General features: G+C 44.7%; 1 protein-coding gene across 2 annotated transcripts in view; it reads right to left on the reverse strand.

Moving 5' to 3' along the window:
* The window catches only part of ATP10B (ATPase phospholipid transporting 10B (putative)), a 287108-nt gene that overhangs the window by 56561 nt on the left and 204187 nt on the right, over window positions 1-26360 (reverse strand). For both annotated transcript variants that reach the window (XM_020903344.2, XM_070465735.1), the window contains 5 exons: window positions 22616-22722; window positions 18494-18625; window positions 14605-14732; window positions 12043-12295; window positions 10673-10911 (listed from right to left, as the gene is read on the reverse strand). In XM_020903344.2, the coding sequence (XP_020759003.2) occupies window positions 10673-10911; window positions 12043-12295; window positions 14605-14732; window positions 18494-18625; window positions 22616-22722 (859 nt within the window). The remainder of the gene's footprint in view (window positions 1-10672; window positions 10912-12042; window positions 12296-14604; window positions 14733-18493; window positions 18626-22615; window positions 22723-26360) is intronic.

Consider the following 26360-nt stretch of genomic DNA (forward strand, 5'->3'; position numbering starts at 1 on the left):
AATGGTTATTTATTGCATGTCCATTTACTCTCTAGTCTCTAAGTGGCATGAGGGCAGAGACTGCGATGTGTCCCAGTGCCTGGCAGCCTGCAGGCACTCACTCAAACCTTTGTTGCCTGACTCCTATCTAGGGCAAGACACTACCTCACCACTGATGAACTCATAGGGGCTCTTTGTTAAAATTCTTTCTTAGTATTTCCTTCCAATCATACAGCAATGCATTAAAAAGTAGGCGAAGGGCCTACTTGTCTCTGGCACTGGCAGCAGGCCCAGCCTGCAGGTGTCAACGGCAGATGTCAGGGCAGCTTTATCCAGACACGCAGACTTGTTTCTGCAGGGCAAGCTTCTTCGTGGTTCCCTTTGCCCACAGCCCATTGGTTTCCTATCCGGTTCATTAACATTAGGAACTTGGCATGTAGGACACTTAGCGAGAAAGCAGCTCCCCTTACCGACCTCTGGGCCCTTTGGCTAGTCTATTTCTCTGAAGGAAAAGAGATACACATCTGTGGGTCTACTGGTTGTTCAGATTAGGGCTTTGTGGCAACCAGGCACCCAACTGGTTGGATTTCTTTCTATAGCAGAACCCCCAAGGCTTCCTCTTTGAAGAAGGTGTTCTCTGACCTCACACCACACCCTCAAGGATCCTGTTATTATCACAGGATTGTGTCTACTGACAACTTACAGCAAAGTGAATGCTATGCTAAGTGCTCCATGTGTGTGTTAAGTCACTTTAGTTGTGTCTGACTTTTTGCAATCCCATGTAGCTTACCAGCCTCCTCTGTCCATGGGATTCTCCAGGCAAGAATACTGGAGTGGGTTGCCTCCTCTGGGGGATCTTCCCAACTTAGGGATTGAACCTGCGTCTCTTATGTCTCCTGTATTGTCTGGCAGGTTCTTTACCACAATTGTCACCTGGGAAGCCTGGCTTCCATGTATTTTATGTCATTATAACAGCATTAAATAGCTATTATCATTCTCCCATTTTATTAACGAAGTGAATGAGGCTCACTGTAGATAAGTAACTTGTCTAAGGTCTCAAAATCAATAAAAGAGCTCAGTCCTGAACCCAGTTCTGCCGATGCTAGACCCAAACCCTTAAACATGATGCCAGTACTTCCCAAACTCTAACAGGTACATGAATCAGCTAGGCATCCTGTTTAAACCCAGATGATGATTCAGCAAGTCTGGAGTGAGGCCTAAGCATCTGCATTTCTATAAGCTCCCAAGGGGTGCTCCTGCCTGATGTGGGTCTGAGGACCACAGTTTGAGTACAAGGTTCTAGGCTATATGGCTGCCCTATTGCTCCCATATCCTCTCTGGCTGGGAGCATTTGACACTGAAAGCTGTGAGGAGGTGGCCAAGTGCCAATCCATTACTCTCCTCTCACTTTAAATGACAGTTCCTTCACAGTCACGTTGCTGACAATCATTGATTGGGTGCAGCAGATTGCCGCTGTGGGAACCCACAGAGCCAGCGGTGGAAATGAACAGGAGCCCTGGTGTGCAGGCCTGGAACAAACTGTGGCCTAGTTCCTCCCATGCCTCCATCTCCTCTTTCCCTCTATATGACCTGTGCCTCTTATTCCAGCTACTGTTTAGGACCCCAAGTCTCCATTTGCTTGTGTTGAATGTCTCCCCTACAACAACCTGCAATCCCCCCATTAGATGGTTTCTTCTCTTTGCTCTGATTAACCTTTAATTTTATCTCAAATTCAGCTCCAATGCTAACCCTTTCAGGAAGCTCCCCCTGACTCCTAGTTTGATGAAGATGCATTTCTTTTGGGCTTCTAAGCACCTCTGCCTCTTTATATCCCAGCCTGAGAGCAGTGTCCTGTAGTCACTGGGGTTCTTCTTGCCCCTTCATTGGACTGCAAATGCCTGAAATCAGGGATGATGCCCCATTAGACTTTATATCACCAGTGGCTAGAATGGTACTTGCCATAGTGTAGATGCTTGTTTTGTATTTGTTGGCTGACTGACAATAAATGAAAGGCTAGTCTAAGAAACATAGATACTGAGAATATATAGAATTGACAGATGAAGAGGAAGCAGACCCTTCTATTTGCTATTGGTGAGTGTCTGGACTGGTACAACCACTGGGGTAGTATCAATCCAAATTTTAAACATGCACAAGATCTCAATTTAGCAGTTATGCTCTAAGAATCTATAGAAAAACTTACATATGTGTAGAAACAGATGATGGCTCAACCAGTCAACAGATTTTAACAGCCATTTAAAAAGTGACAAGGCAGCTCTCTACTGAATATCTGTCCATTTGTCTACATACATGAAATATTCCTCAAGATTCATTACGTTAAAGAGAAGTTCAGAGTCCAAGACAGTGCATGGTGTGCTTTTGTTTGTGGGAAAGGATGTGCTTATGTGTATATTCCACTTGCACACTTTTATTGGGTTTTCCAAAAAGTTCCTTTAGGTTTTTCCATAAGAGCATATGAAAACCCAAACAAACTTTTTGGCCAACCAAAGATATAGCTACAAGCACCTCTGGGAAGGACATAGGAAAGTTCAAATAATGGTTGTCTTTGAGTGGTGGGGTAAAGAGGAGGGAAGGAGGCTTACTCTCCCATCTGCCCTTTGGTTCCTTATGAATACTTAGCCATGTGGTTGTATCCTATTGTGGACATAAACTTTCTCAGTTGCTGGGGAGTTGAAGGCTGAAGTACTATTTAGGGTAGTGATGTTTCCGCCCTTGCTGAGGTTGTGGCCTTGCTATTGAGTTTGGATGAAGAATAGGGAGAGTCCAGTGTTAGTAATTGCATCCATGAAATTAAAAGATACTTGCTCCTTGGAAGAAAAGCTATGACCAACTTAGACAGCACATTAAAAAGCAGAGACATTACTTTGCTGACAAAGGTCTGTCTAGTCAAAGGTATGGTTTTTCCAGTAGTCATGTATGGATGTGAGAGTTGGACTATATAGAAAGCTGAGCACTGAAGAATTGATGTTTTTGAACTGTGGTGCTGGAGAAGACTCTTGAGAGTCCCTTGGACTGCAAGGAGATCAAACCAGTCAATCCTAAAGGAAATCAGTCCTGAATATTCATTGAAGGACTGATGCTGAAGCTGAAGTTCCAGTACTCTGGCCATCTGATGCGAAGAACTGACTTATTGGAAAAGACCCTGATTCTGGGAAAGATTGAAGGCACGAGGAGAAGGGGACAACAGATGAGATGGTTGGATGGCATCACTGACTTGATGGACATGAGTTTGAGCAAGCTCTGGGAGTTGGTGATGGACAGGAAAGCCTAGTGTGCTATAGTCCATGGGGTTACAAAGAGTTGGACATGACTGAGTGACTGAACTGAACTGAATGTTAGTAAATATTTGCTTAAATAGAAGCACATGGATTGTTAAGGTGAGCTTTTCCCAAATGGGACAGAAACTCCAAGGGAAAAACTCAGTGGACTAGCAAGAAGAGAGCTCCCTACAATATTGATTCATTTTAAAAACCCTTAACAAAGTGGGTATAGAGGGTACATGTCTGAACATAATAAAAACCATCCATGACAAACCCACAGTCAACATAAAAGTCAATGGTGAAAAACTGAAGCCTTCCCAGCTAAGATCTAGCACAAGACAAGGATGCCCACTCTCACCACTTCTACTTAACATAGTATTGGAAGTCCTAGCCACAGACATCAGACAAGAAAAAGGAAAGACATCCAAATTGGAAGGAAACAGATAAAACTGTCATTATATGTTGATAGTACGGTAATATATGTCTAAAACCCTAAAGATTCAACACAAAAACTACTAGAACTGCAAGGTGGCAGGATACAAGATTAACATTCAGAAATTGTTTGTATTTCTTTAAAACAGACAATGAAATATCAGAAAGGAAAAATTTTTAAAAATCCCTTTTAAAATCACATCAAAAAATATTTAGGAATAAACCTGACCAAGGAGGTGAAAGATTTATATTCTGAGAACTATATATAATACATTGATATTGGAAATTGAAGATGATACAAAGAAACAGAAAAAGATTCCATGCTCTTGGATTGTAAGAATTAATGCTGTTAAAATGGCCATATTACCTAAAGCAATCTACAGATTTAAAACAATCTCTATCAAATTACCAGTGACATTTTTCATAGAACTAGAACAAATAATACTAAAATTTATATGGAACCATAAAAGACTAAGACTTGCCAAAACAACTCTGAGGAAAATGAACAAAGCTGAAGGCATAACTCTCCCAGACTTTAGAAAACACTATGAAGTTATAATAATAAAAACAACATAGTATTGTCAACAGAAACAGACATATGGATCAATGGAACAGGACAGAGGTCCCAGAAATAAACCCACACACCTCTGGTCAATTAATCTTCAACAATGGAGGCAAGAATATATGATGGAGAAAAGACAGTCTCTTCAGCAAGTAGTGTTGGGAAAACTGGACAACTGCATGTAAATCAATGAAGTTAGAACACTACCTCACAACACATACAAAAATAAACTCAAAATGGCTTAAAGACTTACATAAAAGACATGACATCATAAAAATCCTAGAAGAGGATATAGGAAAAACATTCTCTGACATAAATCATAACAATATTTTTTTAGGTCAGTCTTCCAAGGCAATAGAAATAAAAGTAAAAATAAACAAATGAGACCTAGTCAAACTTACAAGCTTTTGCACAGCAAAGGAAACCATAATACAAAAAGACACCCTATGGACTGGGAGAAAATATTTGCAAATGATGTGACTGGCAAGGTCTTAATTTCCAAAACCTATGAACAGTTCATACAACTCAACAAAAAAGAAACAATCCAATCAAAAAATGGGCAGAAGACTTAAAAAGACATTTCTCCGAAGACATTCAGATGGCCAATAAGCACATGAAAATATGCTCAATGACACTAATTATTAGAGAAGTGCAAACCAAAACTATACTAAGCTATTATCTCACACCAGTCAGAGTGGTCATCATTAAAAAGTCTACAAGTAACAAATGCTGGAGAGGGTGCAGAGAGAAGAGAACCCTCCTACCTGTGGTGGGAATGCAAGTTGGTGCAGTCAGTACAGGAAACAGTATGGAGGTTCCTTAAAATATTAAAAATACTGTTGCCATATGATCCAGCAATCCCACCCCTAGGCATATATCCAGAGAAAACTCTAATTCAAAAAGATACATGCACCCCAATGTTCATAGCAGCACTGTTTACAATAGCCAAGACATGGAAGCAACATAAATATCCACTGCCAGATGAATGAATAAAGATGTGGTGTATATACATATGCATACACACAATGGAATACTACTCAGTCATTAAAAAGAACAAAAGAATGCCACTTGCGGCAACATGGATAGACCTAGAGATTAGCATATGAAGCAAAGTCAGTCAGAAACAGACAAATACTGTATGTTATCACTTAAAGGTAGAACCTAAAATATGATACACCACACAGTAAAAAAAAGTGATAAAAATGAACTATTTACACAACAGTGTCAGAGTCACAGATACAGAACTCTAATTTATGGTTACCAAAGGGGAAAGGAGGGGTAGGGAGGGATAAATTAAGAGTTTGGGATTAGCACATACAAACTACTATATATGAAATAAACAACAAGGTCTTAACTGTGTAGCAAAGGAACTATATTCATTATTCTGTAATAAACTGTAATGGAAAAAATATGAGAGAGAATATATATGTGTATAAATGAACCACTGCTCTACACTAGAAACTAACACAACATTGTAAATCAACTACAATATAGAGAAAAACATCATATATTAATAAATATATATGGAATCTGGAAAAATGGCACAGATGAACCTATTTGTAGGGCAGGCAGGAATAGAGACACAGATGTAGAGAAAAGACATGTGGGCACATAGAGGGAAAGGGAGGTAGGATGAACTGGAAGAGTAGCACTGACATATGTACGCTACCGCGTGTAACAGAGAGCCAGAGGGAAGTTCCTTTAAAATCACGGGAGCTCAGCTCTGTGCCCTGTGTTGACTCAGACAGGTGGGATGTGGGGGATGGGGTAGGAGGGAGGCCCAAGAGGGCGGGGATATATGTACATATATGGCTGATTCACTTTGTTGTAGAGCTGAAATTAATACAACATTGTAAAGCAACTATAATCCAATAATAAAATTTAAAAATCTATACTTCAATAATATTTTTTATTTTTAAAAGGAAGGGAGTCTCCCAGATCTTGCAAGACCCAGTTCTTTCTTTCTTTTGAAAAGTGAAAATTTAGTTGTGTCCAACTCTTTGCGACCCCATGGACTGTAGCCTACCAGGTTCCTCTGTCCATGGGATTTTCCAGGCAAGAATACTGGAGTGGGTTGCCATTTCCTTATTTATTTTAATTGGCGGCTAATTACTTTACAATATTGTGGTGGTTTTGCCATACATTGACATGAATCAGCCACGGGTGTACATGTGTCCCCCGCGTCCTGAATCCCTCACACCTCTCCCACCTCCCATCCCAACCCATCCCTCTTGGGTTGTCCCAGTGCACCAGCTTTGAGTGCCTTGTTTCATGCTTCGAACTTGGTCTGGTCATTTATTTCACTTATGTTAATATACATGTTTCGATGCTATTCTCTTAAATCATCCCACCCGTGCCTTCTCCCACAGAGTCCAAAAGCCTGTTCTTTATATCTGTGTCTCTTTTGCAGGCAAGACCCAGTTCTTATGAATAGGGCTGTGGGCCCCCATTTGGGACCCTGGGAGCTGAGACAGGCTTCATCCATTTATTGCCCTGTATAGTCATGTCACTTCCTAAAGGATTTTGCACGCTAGGTTAGTTAAATCCAAATTCGTATCTAACCTTGCTGTGGGAGTGTGTGCATGTGGGCTGTCCCAGGGCAGACAACAAGTGTGGCACAAGTATCTGCCCAAGAAGGAAAGGAAGAGCAAGTTTCAAAAAAGAAGGCAGAGGGCCAAAGACAGTCTTCTTTACTTTCCTCCATTGCATTCTTTCCAGACAGATGGGTGAAGCTGTGCCCACAGAAGGGAGAGGTGGTGAAGTATGGAGCCAACCATTTTTCAAGTGGCATGTTTAAACAAAGACTTTGTACTCCAATCTTGGCTGCTCACAGACTGGGGGTGGGGGCGGGGGTGTGGTGGGTGGGGAGGGCATTTCATTTCCCATCTACCAGGACTCTTAAATACTGGCTAAGGGCTTCCCTGGTGGCTCAGACAGTAAAGCGTCTGCCTACAATGCAGGAGACCTGGGTTCAATCCCTGGGTCGGGAAGATCTCCTGGAGAAGGAAATGGCAACCCACTCCAGTACTCTTGCCTGGAAAATTCCATGGACGGAGGAGCCTGGTAGGCTACAGCCCATGGGGTCTCAAAGAGTTGGACATGACTGAGTGACTTCAATGTCATGTCATGTCAAGGACTCTTTACTTTCCTAAGTATTGATATATTACCCCACCCTAAAGTCACAGATATGATGGCAGCCAATTAGACAAGAATTGCCAATGCTACCTTGTTCTTTGTAATAAAAGAAAAAAGTCAGTTTTTGTTGTGGCGGTTGTTATTGTTGATGCACAATTTATTTTTGGCTTATAGCAAAGTGCTGTGGAGGCCAACAATGGGCTTCTTTGAAAGGGGTTGGGTGCTCCGCCATGACCTGGCATCTCTGGGGCTTCAGAGTCTAGTTCTGGCTGAGTTTACAAAGGGAAGGTAAAGCACTGTTGGTGCCAAGAGATTATCCAACCAGATTGGATGCCAGATGGGCAGGTGGAAGGGGAGACAGCACAGAGTTTGCCAAGAGTGGGTGGGGGTGGGAGCCAGGAGCCAGAGCCAGGGCATCCTCCTGGGGCTGCCACAGACGTTCTCCACAGACAAATTCAAGGATCTGATATTCCAGCCACAGAGAGTATACAGGTTAGTATCAGACCCCTTTAAGACAGCTTAAATCACCCCCTTTAGCCAATGCCTCCCAATCTGTAGAAGGTGCCTATTTGAACCAAATGAAGACTATTTCTGAGTGGGGTGATGATGTGCTTAGAGAGGTTCTTAGTGGCTGCTCAGTAGAATCATTAGAAATCAAAATATAAATACTCAGGCCCACCCAAGACCAAATAGTCCGGAATCTCAGGGGAGAGGACTCCACGTAGTTTATGAAGACTCCCGTTTCTTCTCTCTGTCATCACTTATGTGAACATTTGTCCAAGGCAGACAGCTTTCCTTTAAAAGGTCATTTAAAACCTCTATTATTTATCCCTCTGTCTAGAACACAGTATTTTAAGAATTAAATCCTCAAAATCAACTCACAAGGCATAACAGTAATCCTTTTTTGAGATAAGAATATTGAGGTTTCCACTCAGTGAACTGACCAAAGTCACAGAGCTGATACACAGTGGAGCTGAGATGAACACCTGGGGCATTTGACCCCAAACGTGCCTATTTCACAGTTGGAAGCGACCTTGCTGGTCAGCATAAGCGTCATATTCTTTGACTTTGAGAAGAGCCAGTGAAAGTTGTAAGCCAAGCATTTTCAGGTGATGAAACAGGGACAGGAAGAGGTTTAACATGCTGCTTAAGGCCACCCAGCAAACCTCGGCAGAGTTAAAACCAAAACCCACGTTTCCTGACTCTAGGCCCAGTGCCCACCCCACCCCAGACAAATAGCTGGGGTGCTATTGTCTAAGTCCAGGTTTTCAGTCTGAAAATTTAGCAGTTCATAGAAGGAACACATCACCATCTTCCCCTGCCCAGGCAACAAGAATTGGATATTACTGTGTCAATTTCCTTATTGTTCATGAGTGAATTTAGCTAGAACTGGACTTCAAATGTGCCAGCCAGGGCAAATCGATGACATTCAAGATCTGGAAATAGCTCATAGGTGCACGTGCCCCTTTCAGTGACCATCGGCTAAGGGCCCTGAATAAAACTTATACTGAGTCAGGGCCGCAGTTTTTCCTGGGCTCTGAAATTTGTCAGACTGAACAGGGACCAATGAATCTGTGTATCCCAACTGATATCTACACAGGAAAGCTTCCTTTTTCTCCTGGAGGAGACATTCTCAGATACACAGGATGACTGTGGTTTCCAGAACCGAAAGAAACCAAAAGATACCAGCAGTGCAGGATTTAGTCCCCGTGCCCAAAGAGAATTCACTGAATTCATTGTCCAAATATTTAGGTAAGAGCTGGGGGAAGAGCATTCCATTCAGAGGGGACGGAATTAAATCAGAGAAAGACTTGACAATATGCATATCCTATTGTTACTTCTTTGGGGAAAACAAAAAAAGAAAAATAAAAAACAAAACATTCCCAGAGTCATCAATGGATCATTCTTCTTGAAGGTTTATAAGTATCATACGTCTTAACACATTGCTATTTTTTATCCTTGCTATTGTTGTGTTTATGTGCATGATAATAACATAAATGTACAGAATGTACATTATTACATGCAGTATGTAATTACGTAAGTAAGTTAACTTTGTACTTACTTAAATTAGATAAACAACAAACCAGAAGATACAGACTCACAGAATTTCTTGTCACAGTCAGAAAACACAGTCCTGGGTAATAAATACTAAGTAGCAATATAGAAAAGGCTTTTGATATTATGTCAGAATCCAAAAAAACAGCAGCTATAATTTATGTGTATGATGACTGCAAAAAATGTTAACACATGTAGTTTGTGTGTGAGTGTGTGTGTGTGTGTGTGTATAATGAGGGGAATGAAAGACTGGAACGAAATTCACCAAAATGGTCATTATGAAAATCTAATGTTCTAATAGTGGGATGATAGCACTTTCGGTCCCTCTGTGAGTATATGTGTCTTGTTCAAGCTACTGGGGGTCCCTGTAAGTATAGAAGACTCTGAATGATGTGTTCCCTAGAGAAAGAGCTTGATGCAGAGAACAGTGGAAGGGGACAGGAGTCAGAAGCCCTGGCGCTGGCCTTGGCTTCTAGGGCATGCTGCGTTATCTTGGGGAACGAACTCAGTTTCTTCACCTGCTACCTAGATGTTTAATGGTAACTGTCTCAGTGGATCAAATGTGAAGGGACTAAATGCAAAAAACCCCAAATTTGCAAAGTTCAATATCCTAGGGGCCAAGCAGTTAGCCTAAGGGAAGGAGGTGGACTGGGTAAGTTTGACAGAGGTGTCCTCTGCTTCATAACAACTTAAGACTCTCTGATTACCACAGTAAATACATTCTCCCATTTTTCTTGAAACCTGTAAGCCTTATAGGTTCATCTTACATTTTTCCACTTTATAGAAACAAGGACATGTCAGATCTCTCTCTTTCGGATCAACTGTATTTTGGAAAAATGTACATAGTGAACATGCTGCTGGGCCTCAGTGCAGGGATGGGTATAGAGAGAGGGGGTGGGGGACATGATGAGCTGAGGTCGGCACTCCCCGCCTGGGGAGCACGGACTTCTTAATTCAAACCAGTTATCACCACAGGGAAAACACTGGCTTAGTGGGGAGACTTTTTCTAATTCCATTTAGAAACCTCTCAATTTCAAGACATTGAACATTTGAAATTAATAGACTCGTACATGCCCAACAAAACCCATTCAGATTATAAACAAGACTAAGGGCTGCCATTGTGAGAGCAATTCAGGGTTTATACACTGTTCTCTTTCATGCCCTGGAGCCATCCCCTATCTCTCCTCAAGAAAGGTCACTTGCAAATTCAGAGTGAAAGGCAGGCACTTACTATGGAGCTGCTGAAGGCCACGGAAGGCTGTGAGATTTCATAGCGCCCCACAGACCTTTGTCGCGAGTGGCCCTGGATGGGTGCACGGGCGCTCTGGCTCCTCCTCAGAGGCTGGGGCCCTCCTTGGCCCCTCACTGTGACTGGGCCCTGGTCCCTTCGGGCTGGGAAGGACAAACACCGGTATTGGGTCCACTCTTCACTGTCTGAGTCCAGCTCCTTTGGGGTCTCTAGTCGCTTAGCTGCAAGAAAGGAATCTTGTTATTGCATCAGTTGTACCTCAGCTAGATCATGGTTGGGGAGATGCTAGACTTTGGGGGTGAAGCTAAAAGCATGGTGTAAGAACATTATGCTGCTCTAGATAACAGGCAGCTGGTTACCCTGACTGCTGAAAGTGGGGTGCAACTTGGTCACATAGGTTCAAATCCTGGCCCTCCTACTTCCTAGCTATGTGACTTTGAGCTTCGCATAACCCACGCCTCTACTTCCTCAATTAGGGGTTATAAAAACTATCCAACTCATTGTTTTGAAGACTTAATGATATAATGGTATGTATAAAAGACTTAATATGTAACAATATAAAAGTGATAAGCATACTCTAAGTACTGGCAGCTGCAATTATTAAGACTAGAAGTTTCCGTGTACATCGTGACTGCTGTGGCAAAAGGGACTGGGCTGCCTGTGGTACCTTCTCCCTTCTTTCTTCATCCCTCCCACTCAAAAGGATGAAGAATGAAGGAAGTGGGGTGTGTGAGTGTGTGTGTGTGTGTGTGTGTGTGTGCGCGCATGCGTGCTGTGGGGGTAAGGAACCGAGGGGATCAGTCAGCTGTATCAGCCACCTTCAGTCCAGATGACAATCCAGGCATTTTCTAGCCATATCCCCTAAGGCAAAGCTTTGTGTCAGCAAACCCCAAGAGGTCAGTTAGCATGGAGGGCATTTCCTGATTGTATCCCATTCCACCATGTGCTTCCACCTGGGCCTGTCCTGTCAGGTAAGGTAACCTGAAAAATCCCTAAACTTTGGTTGCAGGACTGGAACATAATTTGGACATCTCCCCAGTGCATTCCTGACAGATAAAAATCTTTTGTGTCAATTGCGCCAGGCGCAGATCCAGTGAGGACAAAGATCAACCAGCTGGAGGGCTACCACACAGGAGATTACCCATAGCCTTCAGAAGCAAATAAAGTTTACAAGTGATAAGAACAGCACTTATCTGTGACAAGAAGGCCTCAGGGATACAGGAAGCTACTTCCCACAGAGCCACTCAGCCTTTGCCGAGAGCCAGGAGAATGGGTTTTAGTCACCACGCTCTTAGGAGAGCAGGGGTGATTTCTCTATAAGAAGGGTGGGGCCCCCAGGGGCCCCCTTGTACCATTTTCTTGGTGAGAATACTCGTGGCCCATGATGGTACAACGCCGGAACACCATCTTGTTCTCGGTCAGCGTTCCCGTCTTGTCGGAGAAGATGTACTGGATCTGACCCAGGTCCTCAGTGATGTTGAGGGCTCGACACTGAATGGACAAGTCAGTCTCTTCGTCATACAGGTCAAGGTCGTTGTGCAGGAAGAAGACTTGCCCGAGCTTCACCAGCTCAATGGACACGTACAGGGAGATTGGGATCAGTATCTGTGGGGAGATTGAGTCCCACTGTGTCAGATAAAGAGGCTGGTCTGCCATCTCAGGACCTCCCTGAGTGATAGAGTAGCAAAAACATTTCGTGAAAAGTTTAGGTCAGCTCACGCAGTGGGTTTTCTCTGAGAAATTAAAGCTCAGTGACCTCATGCCTGCCTTGGGATCCTGAGGAGAACCTGAAAAAGACATAGGCCTTCCTGAGCCAGGAATATTTGGCATGGGGTAGACACTCACCACAGCTTGTTTAATAGCTGAGCTGAAAGGGTAAGGAGCTCTAGTTAATTTACAGAGTCGTGTTGGGTTCAGGTGTGCGGCAAAGTGATTTAATTCTCTCTATATAACATTGTATATACTTTTTCATGTTCTTTTGCATCACAGTTTGTTACAAGATATTGATAATACTTTATATGGCAGATTCTTGTTATCTGCTTTATATATGATAGTGTGTATCTGCTAATCCCAGACTCCTAATTTTTTTTTTTTTTCAGACTCCTAATTTATGTCTACCCTTCTCTTTTCCCTTTGGTAATCCTAAATCTGTTTTCTATTCAGATTTATTGTTGATCACTGCCCACTGATATAGCTCAGATGGTAAACAATCTGCCTGCAATGTAGGAGACCTGGGTTCAATCTGTGGGTCAGGAAAATACCCTGGAGAAGGCAACCCACTCCAGTGTTCTTGCCTGGAGAATTCCATGGATAGAGGAGCCTGGTGGGCTATAGTCATGGGGTCGCAAAGAGTTGGACACGACTGAGTGACTAACACACACACAAATACTGAGTGCTGTTCTGGGTCCTTCAAAGGGCAATGAGCAGAAAAAAGCCCTGGCCTTGAAGACCTCCCATTCCAGTAAACAAACAGAGAAATCTATATTGAGTGGTGGCAAGTCTCATGAAAAAAAAAAAAAAAAAAGAATAAAGAAAAGTGAAAAGAGTGAAGGTTGGGAGGGCGTCTTTCAGAAACCACAACCTTTGTGCTGAGACCTGAAGAAACGAGGGTGTGAGCCTGAGGTTATCTGTGGGAGGAGGCATGTTCCAGGCAGGGCACGGGCCGGCGGCTGGGTGTCTGCAGGGCCGGGGCGAGAGTCGGCAGGCGTGTGTGCCAGTGTGTGGGAGACAGCTCGAGATGTGGTCCCCGAGGGAGCGGGGCCCAGATCACTTAGGCCTTGTTGGTCGCTTCAGGACTTTGTATTCCCCTCTGTATTTATTTCACTTTTGGTTATGAAACCAGCAGAGGGTTCAGGGCAGAGGTAGAGCATGACTTCCTCCTCACATTTGAAAAGGGTTACTTTGCCCCATGAATGAATGAACTATTGAAGGAAAAACGTTGCCAGCTGGAGGATCAAGAAACATGCTCAAGGACTGTAAGAACTCATACAGATGGGGTTTTGTCAACACAAAACTACAACTTCCCCTATCTTTTCATAGACTGTAATTCTTATTGGGCCTGAGGGTTTTTTTTTTAAATCTCTCTATACCTCACTGCATGTGTTTACCTATGCTGCTGCTGCTAAGTCGCTTCAGTCGTGTCCAACTCTGTGCGACCCCACAGACGGCAGCCCACCAGGCTCCCCCATCCCTGGGATTCTCCAGGCAAGAACACTGGAGTGGGTTGCCATTTCCTTCTGCAATGCACGAAAGTAAAAAGTGAAAGTGAAGTCGCTCAGTCGTGTCCGACTCTTAGCGACCCCATGGACTGCAGCCTACCAGGCTCCTCCATCCACGGGATTTTCCAGGCAAGAGTACTGGAGTGGGGTGCCATTGCCTTCTCCAGTATTTACTTATAAGTAGGGGCTTTTCTTACCTCTCTCTTACAGATACTCTGTCTTTTGCCCTTTTTCTCCTATATATAGTCCTGGTTCTTCTTCAGTCCAACAAATATGAAAACACTAACCTGTTGTTTCTTTCTCTGAATGCTTGGGGCTCGAAAGTTTTCTGTCATTCTTTGTGCTGTGTTATCTTTGTGGTTCTCAGGTCAGAAGGTTCACCAGTTCTATATCTGGCAGGAGGACAGGCACCCATGGATCTCTGCTGCAATCTTACTTTTAAACACAAGAGTCTGATAAATATTTCCCTCTGTTATTATCTGAGGCCAAGGTCCCCTCCACAAGGCAGGGCTGGTCCTGACATTATACCAGATATGAATACTTTCAAATACTCTTAAGAAGCAATAAATGTTTTCTCATCTCAGTCCAGTTAGTTCTTTCTCAGGGTCAGTACTGAGATTTCTTTTTTTTTTTTTTAAAGTTGTATAGGTGTTGGCTGTAGGTCTTTTGAGCCCCGAGTTGGGGAGGACCTCCTACCTGGAGCAGGATGATCATGGTGAGGAACATGTAAAAGCCCCCAAGGGCAAGGGGAAGGTAGTTGCCCTTGGCGTCTGGCACATCAAAGGGAGGGTGTTCTGTGAAGGTTCCATTCCAGAGGCTGTGACCTGAGAGGAGGCAAAGCAAAGCATGAGGCAAAATCTCCACGTAATCCTAAATCGGTCAATTACATCAGCCCTTCCCTGACCTACTGCCAGAAATCAGTGTGCTTTGGAGGAGCACATCCTTGTTCTATATAACACTGTGTGTGTGTGTGTGTGTGTGTGTGTGTGTGTATCTATTTAGCTCTAAGGTGGTCCTTCAAATACCATACATTTCAATCTCTCCTCCTAGTACAGGAGACTAGCATGGTGATTATTTAGATTTTGTTTAAGTCCTATTACACAAGAGTTGAAAATAGAGAAAGGGACAAGAGTTTGTTTGTTTTCTCCCTCACGCACCCACCCATCCAATCATCTACCCCTCAATCCATCCATCCACCCACCCACCCACCCCTCAACTCTGCTTACTCACTCCTCCCTGCCTCTTTCCTTTCCTCTCTTTATCCAAAATTTATTCATTAAAAAAGGAGTTGGTCCTACTTCTTGTCTTTGAGGAGTTCCCTATCAAGTCATGGAGTCTGATGTAAAGATACAAATCTCACCTGGCATGAGCTAGATCCTGGAACGCTATAAGAGCCCATAGCAACAGCCTCAGATACAGACTGAACCCTCTGTTTCTCTAATTATAAATGGGGATAGCAACACCCATCAAGTGCAGATTGATAAGTGCAACTGGCACTGAGCTCTCTGAATCTCAGCACCCTTATCTATCAATTAGTAACAGTACCTTCCCCATGGGGTTATTGTGAGAACAGGATTGCCCTATGTGTATAATGCTCTTGGCTCCAGGGAAGAAAATATAGAGAATAAAAGGCAAAAAGGATGCCACCCTGCCCCTAAGATACTTCTTTGCCCAAGAGGTTGGGCCAAATACCATCATACACAGTAGAATAAAGGAGGCTTATAGATGTGAGGTTAAGGGCCAAATATATGGTACAGAGTAAGGATCACTGGCTTTCAGAGGAGCCAGAGATCATGAAAGAAATCAGAGCGGGCTGCATAGAGGAGGAGGCCTGGAGGGATTCTGAAGCCCAGGTGGGTACTGGGTGATCAAAAAGGCCTGGGGAGGACACTCTAGACAAATAAAAAAGAAATTCCATCTTCATATATTAAAGTAATGAAGTGAAAGTCGCTCAGTCGTGTCTGACTCTTTGTGACCCCACGGACTATACAGTCTTTGGAATTCTCCAGGCCAGAATGCTGGAGTGGGTAGCTATTCTCTCGCCAGGCTTCTCTGTCCATGGGATTCTCCAGGCAAGAGTACTGGAGTGGTTGCCATTTCCTCCTCCAGGTGATCTTCCCAACCCAGGGATCAAACCCAGGTCTCCCACATTGCAGGCGGATTCCTTACCAGCTGAGCCACCAGGCAAGCCTGGTAAAGTTAATGTGGGATAAACAACCCTGGAATGATGCTCATTTGAGAGCCATCACCTCCGACAGGAGCCATGCTTTAATTAGGTGTCAACAGAGGCCTGTCACTCTGTGAGCTGTTATTCTCAGACAAGAGAATCCTGCCCCTCCCCATTACTTTCTCGAAGTATTTCTTACTTTGGGCAATCTACCAAGCTGCTTCTGGTTTGCCTGAGTCTTGTCTGACTCTGTGACCTTTTAATCATTAACTTCCTTTCTCTAGAGACATAGTGACATGATCCTCAACGTCCTTCCGAGGTTTTACAGTCCCTAAAAAACCTTCCCCAAACAGAGTCAAGAGTTTTGCAGCATCTCTGGGGACACGGATGGACCACAAAACCAATCGGTGGTTTTCTTGTTTGCCGGCTTCTGTTCCCTGCAGGTATTGCCCTTCCAGCTTTGAGCCCCCCTCTCGGAGTGCCGTGAGATATACCTGGGAAGTGCATTCATTCAAAACTCCAGGCCATGCACAAGACTGAACCCCACTGTCTTCACTGTGGTGACACATAAGAACTCTGTGGGCTGAGCAACGTTTTGGGCCTTGGACACTGTCTTTTAAAAACAGTGATGAGGACCTCCCTGGTGGTCCAGTGTCTAAGATTCTGTGCTCCTAATGCAGGGGGCCTGGGTTCGATCCCTGGTCAGGGAACTAGATGCCACATGCAGCAACTAAAACCTGGCACAGTCAAATAAATAAATATAAAGAAATATTAAAAAGAAATAGTTTCTAAAAAATAAAGTATAACAGCAGTGATGGGTGAGATTTCTGATAGAAGCAAGTGAAGATCAAACAAGACAGCTGCTCCCTGGTGCAGAGTTGGCAGGGGGCTCTGGACTTAGCATATGAGTTCTTCAATTTGATCCTCCCTGCTTCTTTTACGGCCTCCTTTAGGGTATCAAGAACCATCCTTAGTGTTAAGCCATTAAAGGGGAGAGTAAGGAGGAGGATTGTACTCACCGCCCGACCTACCCTCCAAGGATCAACTGGAATACCTCCTCCCACAGCGGTCTACACTGGCTGTGGTAGAACCTGACCATAGCCTGCTTCTGTTCAGGGTTCCACCCTTGGCCTTGCTCTTGCCAAACAGCCAAACTCTCCTCTGCAAAAGAATGATCTTCCCTCCTGCCACTGTGCTTTGTCTGTGCTGTCCGTAGGGTAAAGCACCCTCTCTTTCACAGGTGCCGGCCCCATCCTGTCCCTGCCACCTCCCTCTGCTGACGAGAATCAGCTCCAGCAAGACTTCCTTCCCTGATGCTCCCATAACACCACAGCAGGCTGAATAATGTCCCCAAGGTGTCTGTGTGCTCGACCCGGGGCCCTGTGGACATGCAAAAGGGACTCTGCAGACAGGATTGAGTGAAGGGCCCTGAGATGGCAAAGAGGAGCCTGGCTTAGCTGGATGGGTCTGATGAAGTATTACAAGTGTCCTTATAAAAAGGAGGCACAAGGAGATATATCCACAGACAAGGAGAAGGAGATGTGAAGTAAGGCGCTTTGAAAACGAAGGCGTTTATGTGTGTGTGCGCTCATTCGCCTAAGTTGTGTTTGACTTTTTGTGACCCCCTGGACTCTAGCCCTCCAGGCTCCTCTGTCCATGGGATTCTCCAGGCAAGAATACTGCAGTGGGTTGCCATCTCCTTCTCCAGGGGATATTCCTGACCCAGGGATGGAACTCGAGTCTCCTACGACTCCTGCATTGGCAGGCAGATTCTTTACCACCTGGAAGTCCTGAAAATCTCCCAATGCTGCAAATGCAGAAACCCAGGTGGCCAGCAGAAACCAAAAAGAGAAGGGGCCACTTCCCCCACAGGATCTCCAGAAGGAGCCGGTCCTGCAGGCACTCTGGTCTTAATCCAGTGAAACTGACTTTGGACTTCTGAACCCCGGATATGTAACAGAATCAGCTAGTGTTGTTTTAAACCACTCAGTTTGCGTTAACCTTTTACAGCATCACTAGGAAACGGACGCAGTACCTGCTGCCGCCCTCACTGAACGCGCCAGATGCTGTTATTGATTCTGTTCTCAGGCTGGACTCGTTCCTGCTGGACTCTGAGGACAATCCTGTGATTGATTCATCTGTTACCCTCTCTGGGTCAGGGGGTGCCCGGGTTCAGGAACTATTTCCTGAATAGACAGATGACAGATGCTCTTCCTACTATTTAGGGCACATACAACTTTCAGAACAATGTCACCCGCATTTTCAGCTGAATGGGCACCCTGTTAAATACAGAGTAGGCTTGCTTTTTTTTGTCAACTTCTTTTTGCACATAAGGAAACTGAGGCTCTGTGTTGAGGCAACTGGCACAAAAGAAACAGAAGGTGCCTGTGGGGTTGTTCTTTCCAGAACATTCCATACCTACAGCTCCAACGAGGCACATGAGGAAGAGGATGCCGACGCAGGAGAAGATGTCTCTGTTCATGCGCCGCTCGATCTTGCTGCGTTTGTACCGCGGGCCGCTGTTGTTCAGCATGGCTTTCGTCTCATGGCCTTTGAGCGAAAAGTAAGATCGTCAGTCTTTGGCCCCCCCGTTTGCCTCTGGATCTTCCCGCAGGATAGTTACCTCTGTGCAGGGTGGGGACAGAGTGCAGACGGAGAGAACGGATGTGTGGACACAGGAAGGGACTTGGGGGGGGCTGGTGGGATGAAACGGGAGAGTAAGATTGATGTGTATGCACTACCGTGTGTAAACAAGACAGCTGGTGGGAAGCTGCTGCGTAGCACAGGCAGGTCAGCTCAGGGCTCTGTGATGACCCAGAGGGGTGGGTGTGGGGGGTGGGGGGGATATATTATACAATCTATGTGTACACAAACGGCTGGTTCAATTAACACGACACTGGAAAAGCAATTCTACTCCAATTGAAAAACAAACAAACAAATCTAAAAAACTAAAAAAACAAGAGAGGCTTCATCCTCTAACCTGGATGTATCCTGGCATAGGGAAGTTCTGGGAACAGCTGGAGAGACCTCACACAACTGATCAGTGGGTTTTTACGAAACATTCCCTACCTGCCTGACACAGGCTGGGTCAGGGCATAGACCAGACTCCCGTGCACAGGCTGTGTCCTACACAGCTCAAGAGGTAGCCCTCACTGTGTAGCTGTCACAGATTCGTAAGCCTCTTAGGACACATTTCTAGCAAACGAAAGAAGGCTGTCTTGAGGAAGGGCCATCTTCTAATTTGCACAAAGGGGCTGCTATGGGTTAGTGGTAGGATACAGTAGTTAAGCCAGATGATTCACATGCTGGTGAAAATACACAAGCAAACAAGTAAATAAGGTCATCACAGTTGGTGATAAGTCCCATGAAGTAAACAATAAATAAGGGCTAAAAAACAAGAGAGGCTGTTAGAGAGCATGGTCAGGGAAGCCTTCTCAGAGGAGGTAACATTTAAGGGAGACATGAATGGAGAGAGAAAAGTTGGAAGAAAAGGGCTTTGGGCTGGGGAACAGTATATGCCAAGGCCCTGTGGCAGCACTGTACTCGAGGCCAGTCATTTTCATGCTTGCTTCTTTGCTAAGGTGTTTATTGCTTGTGCAAGAGCATAGTGACCAAAGGCCTCCACCCCAGCATTAACTCTGGGCAGCTCCTCTCCTGTCTTGGAGTTCTGCATAAAATTTTGTTCAAAGAAAAAATAATAAAATTTAAAAACTATTGATCTTATCCAGTCGCCTCTCTGCTCCAGCTGGAGAAACCCATGGCGGAAGCATAGAAGGGACTTGATCCAGGTGAAAGGATACATGAATATCAGAGCTGAATGAAGAACCCAGGATGCTGATCCCCACTCTATTTCTCCTTCTACTGTCCCTGGTACCCAAGTCACCCAGCTAAGAGCTGACAGTCTAACTAAGCCTTGTCTTTAAACAGAGCCTTTCCTTTGGGGCTGCTAAATTTTAATTACTGTGCCATACCCCTCAGAAGACAAATTAAAAGACACCAGTCACATGTTTCCTGTGCAAAATGAAAGAGAACCAATATATCAGCTCTAGCAGTGAGTGGTTTAATGCTGTTTAGCTGGTGGCCTTGTGGATTTAAAGTGGCAATGAAACTGCAGGAGTGAGCACGCTCTGGCCTTATGTCAGACTCAGTCGCTGCAGTTGTTCAAGGGCTGCCACAGCTGTGGTCCCTGCCTGCCCTGGGTTCACCCCATACAAGGGGTCCTGGGACCACCCCGTTCACCCATGCCTCACTTCCTAAGGCTCCTCTGCTCCTTTGGCAAGATGTGGTCTCATGGGTGAGGCAGCATGGTGTGGTGGAGAGAACGTGGGCTCCAGTGTCTGACGGAGCTTGGACCTCAGGCACTTGACCCTGGGTTGGAGGGAATTAATCTCAGGAGACATGTGACTTTGGTGGAATTAATCCTTTTGTATCTCAATTTCTCATCTGTAAAATGAGATATGATGGTTGCATGCTCTGGGATAAGGGAGTGAACTGATACACATAAAGTACCTAAACTAGTTTCTGGAACACAGTAGGGCCTCAATAAATGTCTGCAGTGAGGAGCGTACACCTCCACGCAGAATTTCTTCCTTCTGGAAAACTTGAAAGCTTTTTTTGCCTTTGATCCTCAGGTGCTCCTGTTGTGTCCATCTATACCATCTAGGCAGAGAGTACAGCTCCCCGACCAGTCATTCTCCATAGGGCACTTTGTTCCCCAGGGGACATTTGGCAAAGTCTTCAGGATATTTTGGTTATCATCTTTGAGGAGGTGGCACTAATGGCATCTAGTTGGCAGAAGCCAGGGCTGCTGCTAAACATCCTATATGATGCCCCCCTCCCCCGACAAAGAACAATCTGGCACAAAGGTCAACAGTGTTGAGGTTGAGAACCCCTGCTCCAGATGACAACACTTAACACCATTAGTACCATTTTTGCTCACATTTTTTGAGACCCTGATGTGCGCCAGGCTAGTGTTAAGCCCTTTTCACAGATCATCTCATTTGAACCTTACAATCCTATGAGAACAGGTTATCAGTGCCTTTTATGTGGAAAGCTTGACGAGCTTTTCAGGAACTTGCAGCCAAGGGCTGGTTTAGTGTGTGTGAAAGTCGCTCGGTCCTGTCCGACTCTTTGCGACTGCATGGACTACACGGTCCATGGAATTCTCCAGGCCAGAATACTGAAGTGGGTAGCTGGTCCCTTCTCCAGGGGATTTTCCCAACCCAGGGATTGAACCATGTTTCTGCATTGCAGGCAGATTCTTTACCAGTTGATCTAGGGAAGCCCAGGGCTGGTTTAGCCCCAGGCAGTCTGACTCCTAGTAACCATGATTAACTCCCTCTCTGCCTGCCCTCTCACAGGCCACTCCTGTCACCCACTCAGAGCTTTGCTTCTGCTCAGGCAGAGAAGAAAACTCAATGTTTATGAGGGTGTTTTCGTGGGGCAGGGATTATTGAAGGGGTCATGTTTAGTAAGTCTGCCAGACAGCACTGAACCCCACTGTCAAAGACCTTTGAAAACAATGACCTGTGTTGACAAATATAACATCCCTCCCCCAAATTAGGGAAAGCCAGCTAGATTGTGACACTATTCAAAAAAACCCTACTTTTTTCTCACAGTCTGCCAAAGGGAGTCATAGGGTAGATTGGTGTGTTAGTGCTCTTCCATGTCTAACAAAGGTTGGATTCTATGCAGACCCAAACATACCCACTAAAAGTAAACAAAATATTACAAGGTGTCCCAGTGAGTGGAAGATCCAGAGAAGCTTATTCTGGAGAGTTCCAGGGAAGGTAGACACTCCAGGGAGACTGTGTTACCGCTATAGATGTTTGCAGTTGTTCACGTAACAACAGACATGTACTGAGCACCCATGGAGTGCCAGGTGCTAGGTACTGGGGATTCAGCCATCCCAAGACCCCCTCCAAATCCCATTATGAGAAGTGCTGCTGTTGTCTTTATTCAAGGGGAAGCAAAATCTAAGTGCAAAGAAGAGACAAACCACCAAAAACGGAGCCACAAAATGAATAAAGCTAATAATAAAAGCAACTGTGAAAACAACAACCAAGACTCATTGTGCCCTCATGTGCCACACATGGCACTGGCTGCTTTCTATGTCTGGGTCACCGTATTCTCACAAGTGCTTCATGAGGCATATAGAGATGTTATTCCCATTGTACAGATGAGGACACTGAGGCACACATGGTGATGTTGTCAAGTTTAGTGAGGTACTCCTTAAACTCAAGAAGATGCTCTTCATCCCACCTATGGTTAGTGTCACAAAACTGTTAGGGATGCATCAGTCCCCCTCCCCGTGTCATCCAGATGAGTGACAGTGACTCAGAGTTGAACTATGTCTCCTGTGGACCACGTAAGCCACTGTGAATCCAGCCTCAGTTTGCTTTCCCTTAGAAATGGGAAATCACATGACTCTACCCCTTAAAAGTGATGTGAGCTCCCACCAACTAAACATGAATTTGGAGGAAGTTTTGGAGGAAGGAGGAGAAAGGGCAGGGACAGAGGAAAGTGTCCAGGGACAATAACCTGTGTAGATGACAATGCCAACAGCCACTTCAGTGTTTCTGATGGTGCAGCCTCGAAGCAGAAGACTCTCACTGCCAAAGCCAGTCCTGGTCTGATCGGGATGTTCCCTGGAGATAATGAAAGACAGGAACAGTTTGGTGGCCACTCCACACTTTCACGGGTTAGTGTCTCAGAATTAGAAGTGGTGAGTGAACACGATCCCTCTTCTCCCTCTTCTTCAGAAGAGCAATATTAACTTGGAGACTAATTCCCATATTTAAATGCAAGGTTTCATTGGTCCTAGGACATCTAATGGGGACTGGACCATTAGAGGAGAATTACCCATCCCTAAGGATGTGATTTTGCCTAAAAGGCAGAACTCCGATGAGGAAGATTCAAAGCGGTTTTAGGGGCCAAATGTGGGGGAACTGGCTCTGAGCCTGCGAGGATGGGTGCTGTGCTCCCTGAGGCAGGGTTCATACACCCACTGCCACCCAGCTGCTGGCTCTGCACCCACACGAGCTGAACGTCCAAGTCTGCAGAGCACAAAGGACAGTCCCACCTCTCTTGCCACGAGACGATGAGGAAGGGCAGCCCGCAGGTTCCCCTCTTGGCCTCTCGCCTGTGCTATCCTTCTCTTGCTCCATCCTCATAAAATAAACAGACCTCACGGCAGGAGGGCCAGGGGCCTTTGTGCAACATCCTGGGAGGAGGCTTCTCAAAGGGGAGATCCGTAGAGTTCTTCCCTTCTCCTAGACTCAGGAAGCATCACAATTTCTCACTTAACTCTAGACACTTCTGAGTCAACCCACACCAGGGTTGACTCGGTATCTGGTCCTCATGCAGTCCTGATGCCCTCCCCCTCTGAGATTTTTAGGAACTTAAAATATAACTTCCTCACAACATTGGGGAGAACAGAAAAGTGATCATCTGAACTCTAATGGATTTTCTCTCCTCCTAACTTTTTAATACTTCATTTCTCTAGGTCCAGTTATGTTTCCTATGTATTAAATAATGGTCATGACAATCTTAGAAGGTAGGTCATGTCTCATACCCATTTTAAAGATAGGGAAACTGAGGCAATCATAGTACATGGAAGAAAGGGGATTCAAATTCAGGAAGTCTGGCTCCAGAATACTACAATACCACCCAATACACTCAGAATAATTCTTTACTGTGTTTATAAACTATATTACTTACATGATTTTATTTGACTCTTCACAGCTCTGGAAAGTTAGCAGGGTGATTATCCTTGCTTATGAGAAAGTTGAAACTCAGAGAGGGTGAGAGATCTTTCCAAGTACACACTTCCAGGACATAGGACATCCCAGGACTTGGGAACCCAGCTCTCAAACACCAAGCCTCAGGTGATTTTCACCACATTGGAGTTCTTAAAGTAGCACCCCATTAATTTACATTGACTCAGTCATTTCCATTTGCAACTCTTTTGAATTTAACAAGGAAATAGTTTATCTCTGCTAATCCTTTCTAGCACTTATTTATCTAGTTTTTTAACACAGAGGAGGTTTTGGTAATAGTCTGTAGTTGGAGTAAAATAACTGTTTTGATTTCATTTTACTAATTTTACTGTTATAAAATTTATATATGGAAAGCAATACTGCCATAAATCTATGGCAAGCTATATATAGCAGTGATACTAGTTGCCCATAGTGCCAGTAACATAACTTTTTCTCCTGAAATAAATTAAGAGAAAAATAAGCCAATTAAAAATTTGTAACATATAGTGTTTATGAATGTGATACAAATCATAAAGGTGCTCTGAGAATGGCTGAAGTTGAAGACCCACCTGTCCTTATGGAGGGAGCTGCTACAGAGAGAATATTGAACGATTCACTGTTAGTAGCTAGTGGTTTAAAGAGCATTTATGATGCTCTAAGGTGATAACCTATGACACTATCTTCCTTGTCTCCCGGTCATAACATACCTTTTCCAGTACAAAGGGACTGCGATCTCATAGCCCTTCTGTTTAGTGCGCTGTTTACAGGGATGCTTTATTGAACTGACTCACAGCAGTATTTCTCCACCTTGACACTCCTGACTATTTGGGTGGGATCAGTCTTTGTTGTGGGTAGTTCTGTGCCCCACAGGATGCTGAGCAGCATCTCCGACCCCTACCCACCAGATGCCAGGAGCACCTCATCCCAGCTGTGATAATCAACGTGTCAGACACCGTAAAGGTCCTCTGATAGAGAGGAGGGAAAGAGGTTTGAGAACCACTGCCCTGGACTGATCTTACTGCTTAAAAATTGCATCGTTAAATCTGACATCCCTAATCTTCAAAGCATTAAAAACTACTCAGTTTCTAGCCAGCCTGGGTAGCCCCAAGAGAGTTCCCACATTGAGGCGGCCAAAGAAGCTTCTGGACATCTGGAGGCATGAGTCCTGTGGTTTGCTCAGCAAGAGAGCCTAGGTCATCTGTGGGTGGGGGGCCTCGGCAGAGATGTGGGAGCTTGGTGCAGAACTTGCCAGCATCCCATGGGTTGACTGCTAGACTGACCAACTGGACTTTCCAGGCTCACCCAGGAGCCCCGGGCAGGTGGGGGAAAGATGCCTTTAGAGGCAGCGACCAGGAAGAGGGGGTTCTGGGGGTTGAATGGAGCTGGGAAACTTCTGTCTGAGATGAGCCCAGGCTGAAGCTTAGAAAGGCTGGCTGCTGGCATGAACTGTTTGAGGGAGAAAGGATTACAAATAGAAACCCAGCAATGAGGCTGCTCTGCAAGAGGATGGAGAATGACTCAAGGCATGGGAGCCTTGGGATGAACCAAATCCACAAAACCTGTACATGAGGGGAGGACTTCTTGCCCAGGCAGGTGGCAAGCTCCACCTCGCCAGATGCCTGCTATGAATCCTCTTCTCCTCCAGGAACTTGCACCCTTCTCTGTCCATCTCCATCTGCGCTCTCTTAATTTTTAAAAAGTAATTTGCACAGAAAATCTGCTATTTCTTTTGTATTGGTCTTGCTTTTCCCCCTCTTATCTTGCTCCTCAAGACATCTCATATGGCCTGGGAAACATTGGTTGGAGGGAAAACCCTGACACCTGACTCCTGAGAAATCTTTTGAAGTCTCACTGCAGGCCTATTGGTAGAGAAGCTGCTGTAACATGTCTGTGCTCATTGTCTGCATGCAGACAATGCAAAACACACAGGGGTTAGAGTGAAAAGACAGGATGGAAGTCCTGGCCCTGCCTTGTAGCTGCTGTGTGCTTCTGAGGGAATTCTGAAAATTTTTATCATCAGCTCTCTCATCTGAAAACTGGGAATCAGAATTCTCACTTCTCTGGGTTGTTTTGCAGATTAAATGAGAAAGTCCTCTGAAAGTCTTAAAGCCCTGAATAGGTCATTTATTCATGTCTGTTACCACTGTTCTTTTTTTTTTTTTTTTTTTTGTCTTTTACATTAAGACCAGTTGTCAAATGTGGGAGCAAAATTATAGCAAAACTCTCAGGCTGAATCAAAACTGACAAATAATAACAACAGTAATTGCAAGAGCAGCGGCATCATGAACTATCTACTCTGCCTGTTTCCATGCTTTGTATAGGATCAGCTCTCAGACAAGAAAATTCCTGTGGTGTAATCTTTATTTTACAGAAGTGGCAGTGCAGGCCCAGAGAGGTTAATTAATTTATTCAAGGTCATATAGCTTGTAAGCGATAGCGCCTGGTTTTGAACCTAGCTCTGTCAAACTCCGAAGTCCCCATTCTCAGTGCAATCAAGGCTCCTTCAGAAATCTGGTCTCAATTTAATC

The sequence above is a fragment of the Odocoileus virginianus genome, chromosome 3 (assembly GCF_023699985.2).
Source record: "Odocoileus virginianus isolate 20LAN1187 ecotype Illinois chromosome 3, Ovbor_1.2, whole genome shotgun sequence".
Lineage (NCBI taxonomy): Eukaryota > Metazoa > Chordata > Mammalia > Artiodactyla > Cervidae > Odocoileus > Odocoileus virginianus.